Source organism: Eumetopias jubatus, unplaced genomic scaffold, assembly GCF_037043125.1.
Source record: "Eumetopias jubatus isolate StellerSeaLion01/CBP00866 unplaced genomic scaffold, mEumJub1_p1.0 scaffold_3, whole genome shotgun sequence".
NCBI classification, from domain to species: Eukaryota; Metazoa; Chordata; class Mammalia; order Carnivora; family Otariidae; genus Eumetopias; species Eumetopias jubatus.
In genome coordinates this window covers 34797972-34813644 of record NW_028274809.1, presented here as the reverse complement: position 1 = coordinate 34813644, position 15673 = coordinate 34797972, and the positions used below count along the sequence as shown (strand labels likewise).

At 41.7% G+C, this 15673-nt stretch overlaps 1 protein-coding gene across 3 annotated transcripts in view; it reads left to right on the top strand.

Annotated features, from left to right (window-relative positions):
- The first annotated feature begins 7933 nt into the window (after positions 1-7933).
- CASP10 (caspase 10) overlaps positions 7934-15673 on the top strand; it is a 32704-nt gene continuing 24964 nt past the window's right edge. For all 3 annotated transcript variants that reach the window (XR_003612139.2, XM_028122326.2, XM_028122316.2), the window contains exons 1-3: positions 7934-8104; positions 9539-9892; positions 11356-11449. Coding sequence is in view for 2 of the 3 variants with exons in the window: in XM_028122326.2 (XP_027978127.1) it covers positions 9546-9892; positions 11356-11449 (441 nt within the window). In the remaining variant the exon portion in view is untranslated. The remainder of the gene's footprint in view (positions 8105-9538; positions 9893-11355; positions 11450-15673) is intronic.

The window sequence follows — 15673 nt, the reverse complement described above, 5'->3', positions numbered from 1 at the left end:
AAGGGCAGATTTTCTTTACTCAGTCTACTGATTTAAATACTAATCCCTTCCAGAAACATCCTTACAGACATGCCCAGAAATGATGTTTACTGTTTGTCTGGGTATCCCGTAGCCGTCAAGTTGACACACAGTTAACAATCACAAGGTTGTTTGTGACATCTGATAGTGACATTTTTTCATTGAGATATAACTCACCTTTTATAAAATTGATCCTTTGAAAGTGTACAAGTCACTGAATATATATTCACAGTTGTGCACATCACCACAATCTAATTTCAGAACATTTTCATCTACCTAAAAAGAACCTCCATACCTGTTAGCCATCATTCCCTATTCTCCCCTTCTCCCCAGCGCCTGAACAAACACTCATCCATTTTCTATCTCTACACATTCGTCTATTCTGGATATTTCATATTATACAGTACGTTTCCTTTTGTATCTAACTTCTTCCACTTAGCATAATGTTTTCAAGGTTCATCCACGTTGAAGAATACATAAGTACTTCATTTTATTTTATTGCTGAATAATATTCCATTGTATAGGATATAGCACATTTTGTTTATCTGTTCATCAGCTGATGGAAATTTGGATCGTTCCTACTTTTTTGGCCTTTATGAATTATGCTGTTCTGAGTATTCATGTAAGTTTTTGTGTGGATACATGTTTTCAGTTCTCTTGGGTATATATAAGTCCAGTGGACTTACTGGATCATATAGTAACTCTATGTTCAACTTTTTGAGGACTGCTAAACTGTTTTTCAAAGTGGCTATAGCACTTTACATTCCCCCCAGTAGCATATAAGGGTTCCAATTTCTTCACATCCCTGTTTTTGTCTTTTTATTTTTTATTTTTTTTTAAAGATTTTATTTATTTATTTGAGAGAGAGAATGAGATAGAGAGAAAGCACAAGAGGGGGGAGTCAGAGGGAGAAGCAGACTCCCTGCTGAGCAGGGAGCCTCATGCGGGACTCGATCCCAGGACTCCAGGATCATGACCTGAGCCGAAGGCAGTTGCCCAACCAACTGAGCCACCCAGGCTCCCATGTCTTTTTATTTTTTTAAACTATTATAACCACCCTACTGGGTATGAAGTGGTATCTCATTGTGGTTTTGATTGCATTGCCTTAATGACTGCTAATGTTGTTGAACATCTTTTCATATGCATAGCGGCCATTTGTATATCTTCGCTGTAGAAACATCTATTCAAATCCTTTCCCATTTTAACTGATTGTCTTTCTATTATTCTGGTGTGATTATTCTTTTTTTTTAAGATTTTTTATTTTTCATTTGACAGAGAGAGCACAAGCAAGGGGAGTGGCAGGCGGCAGGAGGGGCAGGATCCCTGCTAAGCAGGGATCCCGATGTGTGGGGGGGAGCTTGATGCAGGCAGGGCTTAATCCCAGGACCCCTGAGATCATGACCTGAGTTGAAGGCAGATGCTCAGCTCAACGGAGTGAACTACCCAGGTGCCCCGTACTTATTCTTTATATATTCTGGGTACTAGTCTCTTATCAGATATAAGATTTGCAAATAGTTTCTTCCATTCTAGGTGTTTTCTTTTCACTTTCTGGGTAGGGTATATTTCTAGCACAAAATGTGTATATTTTGATGATGTCCAAAACTGACCTGTTTTTCTTTTGTTGCTTAAAAGTTTTGGCATCATATGTAAGATACTATTGCCTACTGCAAGGTCATGAAGAGTTACACATATTTTCTTGTAAGAGTTTTATGATTTTAGCTCTTACATTTAGGTCTCTGTCACATTTTGAATTATTTTTTTATTTTCTTTAAACAGCATTAAAAATACATGGGCGCCTGGGTGGCTCAGTTCATTAAGCAACTGCCTTCGGCTCAGGTCATGATCCTGGAGTCCTGGGATCGAGTCCCACATTGGGCTCCCAGCTCAGCGGGAGGTGTGGTTCTCCCTCTGACCCTCTCCCCTCTCCTGCTGTTTCTCACACTCTCTCTCAAATAAAGAAATAAAATCTTAAAAAAAACCCACAGCATTAAAAATACTTTACTCTTGGAGCACCTGGGTGGCTCAGTCATTAAGCATCTGCCTTTGACTCAGGTCACGATCCCAGGGTCCCAGGATTGAACCCCGCATCAAGCTCCCCCCAACACATTGGGCTCCCTGCTCAGTGGGGAGCCTGCTTCTCCCCCTCCCTCTCCCTGCTGCTCCCCCTGCTGTGCTGAGCTCAAGCTCTCTCCTCTCCCCTCTCCTGCTGTTTCTCACACTCTCTCTCAATAAATAAATAAAACCTTAAAAAATATATTTTACTCTTTTAACCACATCCACCTAGTTTCCTAGACAATCTAATGTTAGTTTATTAAATAAACTCTTTTAGGAAATATCTTTGAGGTTTTGTTACTTCAGATTTACCTAGCTTCTTGTCCCAAACTCACCTAAATAAGAAAGTAAGATGGAAGACCTTCAGTGTTCACAGACTGGGGAAGGGTGGATTTAAAGATCAGCTTACTAATTCTACATTTGGATTCATCCAATGAAAATAATTAAAATATGTGCCAAGATTTATCTATAACTATCTTCTATGCAGCATTGTTCACAATAGCAAAAGATTGGAAACATATTAAATGTCTGATAATTAGAAATTGGTTAAAAAATATGGTACATCCATGGAAGGGGATATCATGTAGCCACTATACATCATGTTTTTTTTTTTTAAGATTTTATTTATTTATTTGACAGAGACACAGCGAGAAAGGGAACACGAGCAGGGGAGTGGGAGAGGGAGAAGCAGGCTTCCTGCGGAGCAGGGAGCCCGAGCGGGGCTCGATCCCAGGACCATGAGCTGGAAGGCAGACCCTTAACAACTGAGCCACCCAGGCATTCCATACATCATGTTTTCAAAGACCATTTAATGATATGGAGAAAAATATGTGTGTGTTATTAAGTGAAAAAAGAAAATTGTACAGCACAATTCAATTTTTGGCAAATAATATGCACATAGAAAAGTGAAAGGATATATACTAAAATTTTCTTTTTCTTTTTAAAGATTTTATTTATTTATTTTAGAGAGACAGAGAGAGCATTGAGTGGGGGGAAGGGCAGAGGGAGAGGGAGAAAGAGAATCTCAAGCAAGCTCCCCACTGAGCGCAGAGCTCCACGTGGGGCTCCGTCTCATGACTCTGAGACCTGAGTAAAATCAAGAGTCAGAAGCCTACTGACTGAGCCACCCACGTGCCCCTAAAATTTTCTTTCTTCCTTTTTTTTTTTTAAAGATGTATTTATTTGACAGAGAGACACAGTGAGAGAGGGAACACAAGCAGGGGGAGTGGGAGAGGGAGAAGCAGGCTTCCCGCGGAGCAGGGAACCTGTGCGTGTGGGGCTCGATCCCAGGACCCCGGGATCATGACCTGAGCCGAAGGCAGGCACTTAACGACTGAGCCACCCTGTCACCCCTTTCTTTTTTTTTTTTTAAGATTTTATTTATTTATTTGTCAGAAAGAGAGAGAGAGAGAGAGATAGAGCACAAGCAGGGGAAGTGGCAGGCAGAGGGAGAAGCAGGCTCCCCGCTGAGCAAGGATTCCAAGGTGTGACTTGATTCCAGGACCCCAGGATCGTGACCTGAGCCGCAGGCAGATGCTTAACCGACTGAGCCACCCAGGCGTCCCTAAAATTTTATTTTTTTAAAGATTTATTTATTTATTTTAGAGAGAGTGTGTTGGGGGGAAGGGGTAGGGGGAGAAGGAGAGAGAGTCTTAGGCAGATTCCACATTTAGAGTGGAGCCCGACTTAGGGTGTGGGGCCTGACGCAGGGCTCGATCTCACCACCCCGAGATCACTACCTGAGCTGAAACCAAGAGTCAGACCCTTAACTGACTCTGCCACCCAGGTGCCCCTATATACTAAAATTGTAAGGTAGTTATAGACTCCAAGTGACTGTGTGTTTCTCCATCTTTCAGCTTTTCCACATTAAATATTGGAAGTTCACCCCCTTTTCTATTATGAATTTTGTAATAAGAAAAGAAACATGCTAAAACAGATCACTTTGTAGTATAGTGAATCCAAAATGGGTCACACTTTACTTGTCTAGCTACAATCTCTTGCCAGTTCACTATTTGGACATCTCTGTGGGGATCCTTACCCAAGAGAGTCTTCCCCTTCAGTTCTTGGCTTCACCATGCTCCCATATACTGAGAATAAAACTGGTTCTGGCAGGGTCTGGAGTCTGTGGATAAGGTGTGGAGTGAGGGAGTAGGGAGGACCTGCTACTTCAGGACCGGGGGTGGGACTGAAAATTTCAAGGCACAGAGCTCTTCTCTAGCTGGCATACCCATCTTCCCCGTCACTCGTGTCCATTTTTTTAAATTCACAAGTATACACTTATCAAGTTCCCCTTTATAAACTTTGAGGGTGGAGAACTTGGACCAAAGCCTGGATGTAAAGGAAAGCCTACTACTACCACCACCAGCCACTCTGAAGGCGGAACTAAAGAGAAACAATCCAGTATTTCCCTTTAGTCACCAGGGCAGCGGCAGACTCTCACCACTTGTGAAAGGCTATATAGGTTTTGACTGGCTCTTCATGTAGACGCAGTTGACGGCAACCAATCAGGAAAGATGCTGTAAGAAATGTTTATTCTTTCCACCACTCTCAACATGCCATCAGCATGTCCTCAGTTACTGTGCTCTAAATTGGAAGAAGTATGAAATACTGAATACAAATAAAATGGCGCTCCATCTCACCTCCGTTAACTTGGTTTGAGTGTTTCCACTGAGTACTAGGATAAAAGGTGAAGTTTTACTGCATGTATCTCTATTCTACTTCTACTTCCCCAGCTTAGCTCAAATACCTCCTCCTCCTCCAAGGCATCTTAGGTGAAGATGTGTTCCTGGGTCTCCTGTGGCACTTAGGTGAAGCCTCATTGCGGAATCACCACACCCTGCCCTGTGGTTACGGCGCCACGGCACATGGAGGTACAGGCAGCCGTAGCCTTGGGATCGAGAGCGTGGGATCTGGAATCAGAGAGACCTAGAATCCCCATCTCTTCCTAGCTTTGGGATGATGGCAAGATACTTTGCATCCGTGAACTTTGATTTCCTCATCTACTGACTATAGCTAATAACACTGACTTTAGACAGTTCTTCAGAAAAGAAGGGGCCAAGAAATGGGAGTGGTCATAATTATTTGAAGGCAGACGTGTTTTATTCACCTTTCCTTTCTAATTGTGCCCAATTCTGTGCTGTACACAGAGGAAGGGCTTGCTAAATATTTAATATTGTTGCATCAAAGTTGAAATAGCTAATGTACTTTATGAACAGGGTGAGGAGTGGTAGTTTTGCCAAACTACCTTCTGAAATGCCACAAGGAATTGAATAGAAGACTAAGACTTAGGGCTTGTGTATCTTTATCTTTCAAAAAAAAATTGTGGCAAAATATACGTAACATAAAATTTATCGTTCAAACGATGTTTAAGTATACGATTCAGCGGCATTAAGTACACTTACTGTTTGTGCAACCATCTCCACTAGGACTTGTCTGTCCTTGTTTCTTTCTTTCTTCTCTGAACCATTTATTTATTATTAGTAGTAGTAAAGAACATTTCCAAATGGCATACACTCCAAAAATAAATGGAACTTCCTATCTCGGTGCTCATGTCTGTCTGTAGGGGTTTTATAGAAGTCATACCCACACAATCGTTTCCCCATCACTCAAAGCCACAATCGGGTTTTTCACACTTGTTTCCAGGACCAACGAGGAGTATCTTTTGAACGGTTTACTAAATCGATTAAACTGCTCTGCCCATAGTATGCTTTAAGTTGTAAGTTTTTTGAAAATTAAAGTACAATTGACATACAATAGCCCATTAGTTTCAGGTGTACGTAATAGTGATTTGATACTTTTGTACATTATGAAACGATCCCCATGTTAAGTCTAGTTACCATGTCACCATACAGAGTGATTACAAAATTATTGACTATATTTCCTATGCTACACATTACATTCCCATCACTCATTTATTTTATAACTGGAAGTTTGTATTTCTTGGTCCCCTTCACCCATCTTAGGTGTCCCCCAACCTCCACTCTAGTAACCAACAGTTTCCTCTATTTAAGAGTCTGTTACTGTTTTGTTTCGTTTGTTTGTTTTGGTTTTTAGATTCTACACATAACTAAAAATCACATGGTATTTGTCTTTCTCTGACTTATTTCACTTAGCATACTACCCTCTAGGTCCAGCCATGTTTTCACAAATGGCAAGATTTCATTCGTTTTTTTAAAGATTTATTTATTTATTTATTTGACAGACAGAGAGAGCACACAAGCAGGGGGAGCTACAGGCAGTGGGAGAGGGAGAAGCAGCCTCCCCCGCTGAGCAGGGACCCCGATGCGGGGCTCGATCCCAGGACCCTGAGATCATACCCTGAGCCGAAGGCAGATGCTTAACTGAGCCACCCAGGAGCCCTGATTTCATTCATTTTTATGGCTGAGTAATAGGGCTTGTTTTTCTTAAACATAGAAGTTCTCTGGATGATGCCAAGGACATGAAAATGGCACTTTAATATATTTGTTAATAAAGCATCATAAATCTTACTTTTTTTCAGAGATAAAATATCTTTCTAAGATTCTGCACTTCTCAGAGCCCTGAACATTTGAATTAGCTCAATGAATTATAGTGTAGTGACTCAGAGTTAGATTTGCTGGTTTAAATTTTGGCTTTCCCGCTGGTTCACAGTGTAATCTTGGACAAATTACTTAAACTTTCTATGTCTTAGTTTTCACATCTTAAAAGAGGAGTCATGCTAATAGTAATTATCTTAGAGATTTGGGATGATTAATTGAAAAAATAGTGCCTCACACGTGGTAGTTGGCATATAAGGTATTGTTTTTATTCTTAGAATTAATGTCTTCAAAGTCTCTTTCCTGCTGCACTTGAATGTGATGTGAGGCCAAAGACTTAATCAGTTTTGTCGGCTGATGTGTTCTCTGCAAATACCTCCAAAAGGGCTGTTAGTCCAGCTCTCCCTCCCCTTTTTCTGCCTTAAAATTTTATTTGCACATGCAGTTTTTTGAGAGTGAAAATGGCTGACCACTATTTCTCCTGCTTTTTGGGTTTTATTTTAAAGGTTAAGTGAGTTTGGGGAAGGAGATGGTTAGGAAAATAAACTCTCCTTTCTTTTTTCTTCCTTCCTTCTTCCCCCCCTCTTCTCCTCCCTCCCTCCCTCTTCTCCTCCCTCCCTCCCTCTTTCTTGTCGTCCTTCTTTTTTTTTTAAGATTTTATTTATTTATTCATGAGAGACACAGAGAGAGAGGCAGAGGGAGAAGCAAGCTTCCTGCTGGGCAGGGAGCCCGACACAGGACTCGATTCCAGGACCCCAGAATCATGACGTGAGCCAAAGGCAGACGCTCAACCAACTGAGCCACCAGGGCGCCCCCTTCCTTCCTTCCTTCCTTCCTTCCTTCCTTCCTTCCTTCCTTCCTTTCTTCCTTCTTCCTTCCTTCCTTCCTCCCTCCCTCCCTCCTCCCTCCCTGTTTTTCTTTCTTTCTTTCTTTCTTTCTTTCTTTCTTTCTTTCTTTCTTTCTTTCTTTCTTTCTTTCTTTCTTTCTTCTTCCTTCCTTCCTTCCTTCCTTCCTTCCTTCCTTCCTTCCTTCCTTCCTTTCTTTCTTTCTTTCTTTTCTTTCTCTCTCTTTCTTTATTTCTCCTTCCCTCTCTCTTTCTTCTTTGATTCACCCTCAGTGATCCAAGGGAATTGCTAGAACACTTAGTGCCTTCCAAAAGTACATTTGTAGGAGCCGTTGGTTTAACCTGGGAAAATCCCGAGCTGTCCAGTTGTGGAAAGTTGTGATTCTTGCCTGTAGGAGGCGCTCTTTTGTCAGTGTTATCCTAAACCTGGAAGAGGGAGGGGGAAAAGGCAGGCGAGGCAGCGCTGACGTAGGCAGGAAATATATAAGGCTACCCAAAGAGGAGATCCAGTTTTCACTTGCAGAGGCAGGAAGTCTTGGGTTCTCTTCCCGCGCAAATGGGAGTTTCTCTGGAACTTGGATTACGCAGAGGATTCTAATTTCTTTAAAACTTTATTTTCAGGCAATTTCCCCCGGAACCTTTTACCTCCAGAGGATCAACGGAATTGGATCTGAAGGTATGTGATTAGCACCTTTCCCCTGCTCAGGTCTTGCACTCTAGCCTTGTTCCTTGCTTTAGTCACAGACTAAACTGTGTTGCAAAAACTCTCGTGGGCAATGGCACTATTTCTGCCTGGATTTACTAGCCGTGTCAGGGAAAACGAAGGTTTAAAAAGCCGTAGGAAAGCTCCAACACAGACTTTTACAGGCGGAAATATGCTAGTCCATAAATGTAAGGTCCAGCGGACTCACTGAAGTCTGGCCAACTCAAGTGGAGACAAGGTCTGGCCGACTACAGATTGGAATTTTTGGGAAACTGCAGGGCAAACGTAGGATACCTTAGAATTGGAATCCGTCTCCAAGAACCCATTCATTTGGTTTCTGGTATCACAGACTACTACTAGAAGGGCAGACTTCATGGAAGATCACATTAAAAATACCATTTTTTGTTTTCTTTCTCCGTCTCCCCCTCCCTCTTTCTCTCTCTCTAAGTAAGCTGCACACCCAGTGTGGGACTTAAACTCACAACCCTGAGATCAAGAGTCACATGCTCTACCTACTGAGCCAGCCAGACACCCCTCTATTTTATTTTTCTAACAATAAAAGTTATGTGTGTTCATTGCATAAAATCCGAGAAACTCAGACAGGAGCCAAAAAGAGAATTTATGGTATTTGTATTTATACCACCTAGATATAACCACTCTTTGTTATTGATGTTGTTTTTTGTTAATATTCTCCTTCCTTTGGAAAGTGGTTCCTTGTTTCTAAATAGCCACGTCTTGCAAAGGGAATATATACCTTGAGGCCTTATAGAATGAATAATTTTGCTGAAAAATTTTATTCGTTCATTGCTCCTCTGATTAGAATGGAATTCAGTATAGAAAATACCATATGAACTTTATGAACTGATCGGGTGGAAATACTAATTTAGGGAATTTGTGACTTCCTTTAATGATTTGAGCAACTCTTGTCCAAAACCACCCTTTCTTTTGGGGTCTAGGATTATGGCTTCTCTTTTTGTGTGATATGGTTGTTCTTGGATTAGTGGACACTTCTGAAATATAAATCCCCAGACTGCTTTATTTCTAAAATGAAAGGTGTAAATCTAAGCACTATTTCTGCCATTTGGTGGAAATGAATTAAGAGTTCTAACGGAGAGATTGTGCTTTGTCATCCTCCCTTTTCACTAGCTCTCACCAGGGACATTTTGATTTGGGAGAAATGAAGGTAAATTGGGTTCCAAAAAAAGCTCCCTCCAGACCTCCAAAAGGGTCACCACGCAAGTGTTGGGCTCATTTTTTTGACTCTTGGTTTTTGAAGCAAGCTCACAGGAATTTTTATTTTTCAGCACTTTTGGGAAAGTCTTATGCCTGGAACGGAGGAGGCCTGGGAAGTTGGGGTTCTGTGTATACCTCCTCTCTCATGTGCTGCCTCACCTCTGTCTCTTTCAGGCTGGCCATGACATCTCAAGATCAAAATTCGGGTTTCCGTTCAGATGATAATGGTCAATCGAGCTTCCTTGGGAAGCTTCTGACTATTGATTCAAAGCTGGGGAACCAAGATGTGGAGGGCTTAAAGTTTCTCTGCCGAGACTGCATCTCCCACAGGCAGCTGGAGAAGTCCAGCTCGGCCTCAGACATATTTGATCATCTATTGGAAGAGGAGCTGCTGAGTGAGGAAGATCCCTTCTTCCTAGCGGAACTCCTCTACATAATCAAGCAGAAATCGCTGCTGCGGTACCTCAACCAAAGCAAAGAGCAAGTGGAGAGTTTGCTGCCTACCCGAGGGAGGGTCTCTCTGTTCAGGTGAGGAGGGGTCTGTGATCAAGACGGAGTGGGGGGAAGGTGTTCCATCTAGTTAGTGTTCATTCGGGCCACTGGGCTTTGAAAGGAGGCTGGGGGGCACCTGGGTGGCTCAGTCCTTGGGTGTCTGCCTTTGGCTCAGGTCATGATCCCAGAGCCCTGGGATAGAACCCCTGCTCAGCGGGGAGTCTGCTTCTCCCTCCCTCTTCCCACTTCCCCTGCTTGTGTTCCCTCTCTCGCTGTCTCTCTGTGTCAAATAAAGAAAATCTTAAAAAAAAAAAACTTAAAAAAAAAAAAGAAGGGAGGCTGGGATTAAGATCTTTTTCTTACCTACGTTCTCGGATGACACAGTGCTTTTAAACCAGGAGATCTCTCTGCAGCAGGTACTCGTGAGATGAGAGGTTGGGAGGTCAGCAAGGGTTTTCAAAGCCCCACTCTGGGCCTGGCAGTGGCTTCCCTCGGTTGGCTTCTCACCGCCAAAGGAAGCCTGCCTCAACAAAGCAGGCCTTCACTTTCCTTTTGCCCTCCCGTTCCCAGACAGCCCTGCCTGTGAGTCACTGTGGGGACTCAAAGAGAGGGAATGCATGTGTTCTTGCAGCCAAATAAGCAAAATGAAAAAGGAGATATGTCTCTGGGGTAGGGAAGGACATCATTTATGCCATGTCCACTTTCAAATTTTCATACATTTTTGGGTGAAGCCCAGAGAGGTAAAATACAGACATTTTACCCATACAAGCATCTGGTCTATCATGGGTCAGACCTTAGATAACATGATTTTATTTATTTAAGATTTTTTATTTATAATTGAGATATAATTGACCTATAACATTATAATAGTTTTAGGTGTACAACATCATGATTTGATATATATATATATATTGTGAAATGATGGCCATAGTAAATTTGACATTCATCACCACATATAGTTATAAATTTTATTTTTGTGATGAGAACTTTTAAAACCCACTCGTTAGCAACTTTCAAATATATAACACAGTTTAGTTGATCTTTGAGCCTGCCTCTACTGCTTACTGTGTTATCTTTTTATATTTTATTTTATTTTTAATCTTATTTTTTGAGAGAGAGAGCGAGCAGGTGTGCGCACGGGGGTGCGGGGTGGGTGGGGGAAAGGGAGACAGAGAATCTTAAGCGGACTCCTTGCTCAGTGTGGAGCCTGATGCAGGGCTTGATCTCACAACCCTGAAATCATGACCTGAGCCAAAATCAAGTCAGGGACTTACCCGACTGCACCACCCCGGCGCCCCCTTATTGTGTTATCTTAATGTAATAGGCCACTTAAAGCTTGGAGTTTTAGTTTTGAATCTGTACAATGGGATTCAAAATTGTCTACTCATAGGTTGTGATCATTCGCATGAAAGAGAATGTTTATAAAAAAAGCACTTGATTTACTATGCTGTTCTCTGCAAGTGTGAGGTTTTATTTGTCTCTCTGGATGTGTGTCTTAGAAACCTGCTCTATGAACTGTCAGAAAGCATTGGCTCAGAGAACTTAAAGGACATGATCTTCCTTCTGAGGGAATCGATTCCCAAAATCCAGATGGTAAGTGTGTCATATAGAGTGGGGTATTTGTGAGCACTGCCATAATCAGTGTTGGAATATGCCAGACAGGGCTTTCAGGAAGGGTTTCTATTTGCTGGAGATGATGTCATACAGCGCTTAGGAACATTGACTTTGGTGCTGGACGGGCCTGGATTCTAGTCCTGGTTCTAACGCCTCGATGTGGGGTGAGTGATTGCAGCTTTCTGAGACCCTGTTTTCTCATGTGTCATATTGCGGACAGTCACCCTCCTTCCTTCCAGGACTGCTGGGAGAATTAGACAACATAATGTGGGTAAAATTTGGCACCTAGTAATCAGGTGGTAAGTGGTTAAACTGCTGTTGGCACCCCCTTTGTTTTCCTGTAGAGAAATGTGTGGAAATGAGGAGGCAGGAAACCATGGCAGAGTGAGAATGAGTCATTCGTCATCTACATTAGGTGTGCTTTCTGAGGGACCCTGCGTGTCCTTTTGAGGAACTTTGCATTCTCTCCTGTGTAGGGTTTTTGTGAAAATCAAATGAGACATATGTTTGAGGATGTGCTTTGTAGAGGGCTGTACAGGTGTTTTGAACTAATAGTAGTATTTTTAATAATAACATAATTGCTGTCTATTAATATTATTGCTACATAGGTCATATTTAAGGGTAACAAAGTAGCAGCAGGGCTCTCTTCCAGGCCTCAAAACTTTATATGTTTTTCTTTTGATTCTAATATCAACTTGTAACAAGCAGGTTAGTTAACTTAGGAAGGGGCCACTTTTCAAATTTTACCCTTTAACATTACTTTATAATTGTGCTATTCAACGGCTATTTTTTTTTAAAGATTTTATTTATTTATTTGACAGAGACAGAGATAGCAAGAACAGGAACACAGCAGGGGGAGTGGGAGAGGGAGGAGCAGGGAGCCCGATGCGGGGCTCGATCCCAGGACCCTGGGATCATGACCTGAGCCTAAGGCAGACACTTAACAACTGAGCCACCCAGGCGCCCCATCAACCGCTATTTTTATTAGATTTTAAGTTACGCAGTGTCTGATAACACACAAAAAACAAGTAACGTGTATAGAAGTTATGAAATGTAGTACTAAGTGAACCACCCCCCCCATGCAGCTTAGGAATGCGAATATCACCCACACTCTCGAGCCTACATTGCACATGTAGCCCCTCCCATATCACATTCTCCTGAGATCAGCTGATATTATTGACAAATAAAATTGCTTTTCAGAAAAATCACTGAGGAGTGGGAAGCTGTTTTACATGGGGTAGGTCAAATGAGGACCGTGTAACTAATTCATTAAATATGTTTCCTGGTGTCCGACCTGTAGACCTGAGTAGGTTCATTTTGTTTACATTGCTCACAGTCTTTGAGATCTTTTTTCCTCTTTTAGAGCCCTCAGGGATTTTAGCCTCTATATCTTTTGATTAGTCATCTTTTTAAAAAATTTTTTTTCTTATGTTAATCACCATACATTACATCATTAGTTTTTGATGTAGTGTTCCGTGATTCATTGTTTGTGCATAACACCCAGTGCTCCACACAGTATGTGCCCTCTTCAATACCCATCACCAGGCTAACCCATCCCCCCACCCCTCTCCCCTCTATGATTAGTCATCTCTTGAGGCTCTTTTTTTTCTTGAGGTTGGTTGTGGGTTCCGTGGAGTTGGGGACTGAGGCTTACCCATCCCATTATAGGTCCAGAACCTTGTAGAATCTGTTACAAAATGGTGCTCTGAATGGGATGGATACAGTCTTCCTTTTCTCTTTCTGAGAAAATGTCCTGAACCCTTTCTGTTTATATGCTTTTACGATGAATAACTAGAGAGATTAGCAGGATGAACCAAGCCACCTTGATGGGATGGGCAAAGATACATGGCTAACATTCTTACACGTACTGCCACTTGTCAGAACCTACTAATTTTCTCCCTTAGATAGCCCCTGAAAGTTCTGATACATTTCTGTTTTTGGTTTTTACACTTTTCTTTTTATCTTTTTATTTAAAAAAAAAACCAACAAGACACAAGTGTAGAAAAATGACATAAAACAAACATCTAGATTAATGAATTATTATAAGGCTCATCCTTTTGAAACCATCACCCAGGTCAAGAATTTGAATTTTGCCACTCTAGAAACCCCTCCATTTACCCCATTCCAATCACAACCCCTTCCCACCCCCTAGAAGAACCACTGTCCTGGCTTTTATAGTAACAATGTTCTGATGTTTCTTTATGGTTTTATCATTTACCTGTGCATCCCTAGATGTCAAGTTTAGTCTTGGCCAGTTTTTTTCTTTTGAGTGTTTTTTAATCTACAGGTTAAACTCCTCTCCTTCCAACCTCTCCTTTTCTTTTCTTTCTTTTTTTTTTTTTTTTTAACATTTATCTGTTGAAGAGGCCCGGGACAATTGGTGGGTAGAATTTCTCCCAGTCTGAGTTTTGCTGATTGTGTGTGCTTGGTACAGTTCAGCACACTCCTCTGTCTTCCGCATTTCCTACAAACTGGCAGCTGGATTCAGAGGCCAAATGTCTCAGCATTAGAAGAGATTTCCTATAGTTTGAAAAGCTCTCCAGGTAATTCTGATAATATTCTCTTCCAGCTTAGAGCAGCCTCTCACAAATTCTCCAGTCTCTGGGTTTATAAATACAATGAAACCACTTTCTGTGGTTTATACCCCTCCCTGTGTCAGGAGAGGAAGTTCATACTAACCACGACAGGGTGGGGGATGAGGAGATGGGCAGGAGTCCCTGGTGTGCTTCACACCAAGCCATGATTTTCTAGTAGGAAAAACTGGGGAATGTATTTCTTCCTGTATTCCTATGTGGGTCTTAGACCTTAGCTTGCAGGCATCTGTGGTTTGTGGCCAGAAGCATTCCAAACATTTTGCCCCCTGCTAAATTAGCTTTTAAGTCATTGAAGGCCCGTGCTCAAGTGGCCAAAGGATTTTATGCTTTTCTTATTCAGTACGATAGTAAAAGGAGCAATCACTGTATTTCCCTGTGGCATAGAACTGTGGGAATAGCCGGTCAGATTCAGGAAAAGTACACTGCTTGGGTTTCAAATGATCTCAGCTTTATTCCAAAGGAGATCTATTTCTTCATGTGAGAATTGTGGCTGAGTTATATACCCTAGATAATCCAGATTGATCTCTGTTGGATGTTCTTGAAGTGGGTAAAGGACAATCTCTGAGCAACCCAGATGAAGTTTTAGTACCAGGGCTTCATAAGGCTGCATTATCTGTTGTTGAGATTGCAAAATATTTTGTCACAGAAATAAATTGTTTAGCAGCCAGTTGGGGAGGGCCTAAACTTCCCTCAGTCAAAAAGGAAAGGTTCTAAATTCACACGGTCTCTCTCGAGTTAGAAAAATGACCTTTGTAGGGTGTTCTGGGATTCCTTTTTGATAACTTTCGTACAAGTTCATAGGAGTATAGCTGCCTTCACACCTTCCAAGAGACCCAAAAACAGTCCGGAAATCCATTCTCGGGTAGTAATCAAATGAACGTTGGATGTAAAGGAAACCACACCCAAATGTACTAGCTTAGCAAAGAAGCAGAACAAAAGCTTTCGGACACTTCCTGCTAGTATTTACTGGGGTGGTGTTCTTAAAGTACGGACTCCATTTCGACTGTGTGTGTGTGTGTGTGTGTGTGTGTGTGTGTAGAAGGTGTCATTTACCAAACATCTCATAAACTGTCTTCAAAGTATGAAGAATTTCCATCATTGCTTCTAGAATCATGTCTTAGTCCCTTTTCTTCTTCCCGGTAGGATACTGTCAAAAATAGGTTTTCTGTTTTAAGGTTCAGTGAGAGCCCATTTGCATGTGACCTACTGCAGAACTTTGGTGGATTGCCTCTGACCCTTTTGCCCAGCTGATGAATTCTGGACAAATCTTTCTGCACCCCCTTCTCTCTTGTGCTTTATTCCCTGGCCAAGCTATTGGTGTGCTAGGGCTGCAGGTGGGGACATACACTCTTCTTTGCCTTTTTGGCCTTCTTCCCTATGCCTGGAATTTCTTAAAAAATTATAATCTCTCAGGGGTGCCTGGCTAGCTCATTTGGTAGAGCATGTGACTCTTGATCTTGTGTTTGTGAGTTCAAGCCCCACATTGGGTGTAGAGATTACTTAAAAATAAAAATCTTTGCAAAAAATTTATAATCTTTCTTTGATCAGATGAGAACAGAAATCTAGTAAGATTTTGTAACTCTGGCCTTTCCCTTTTTTGTTCCATCTT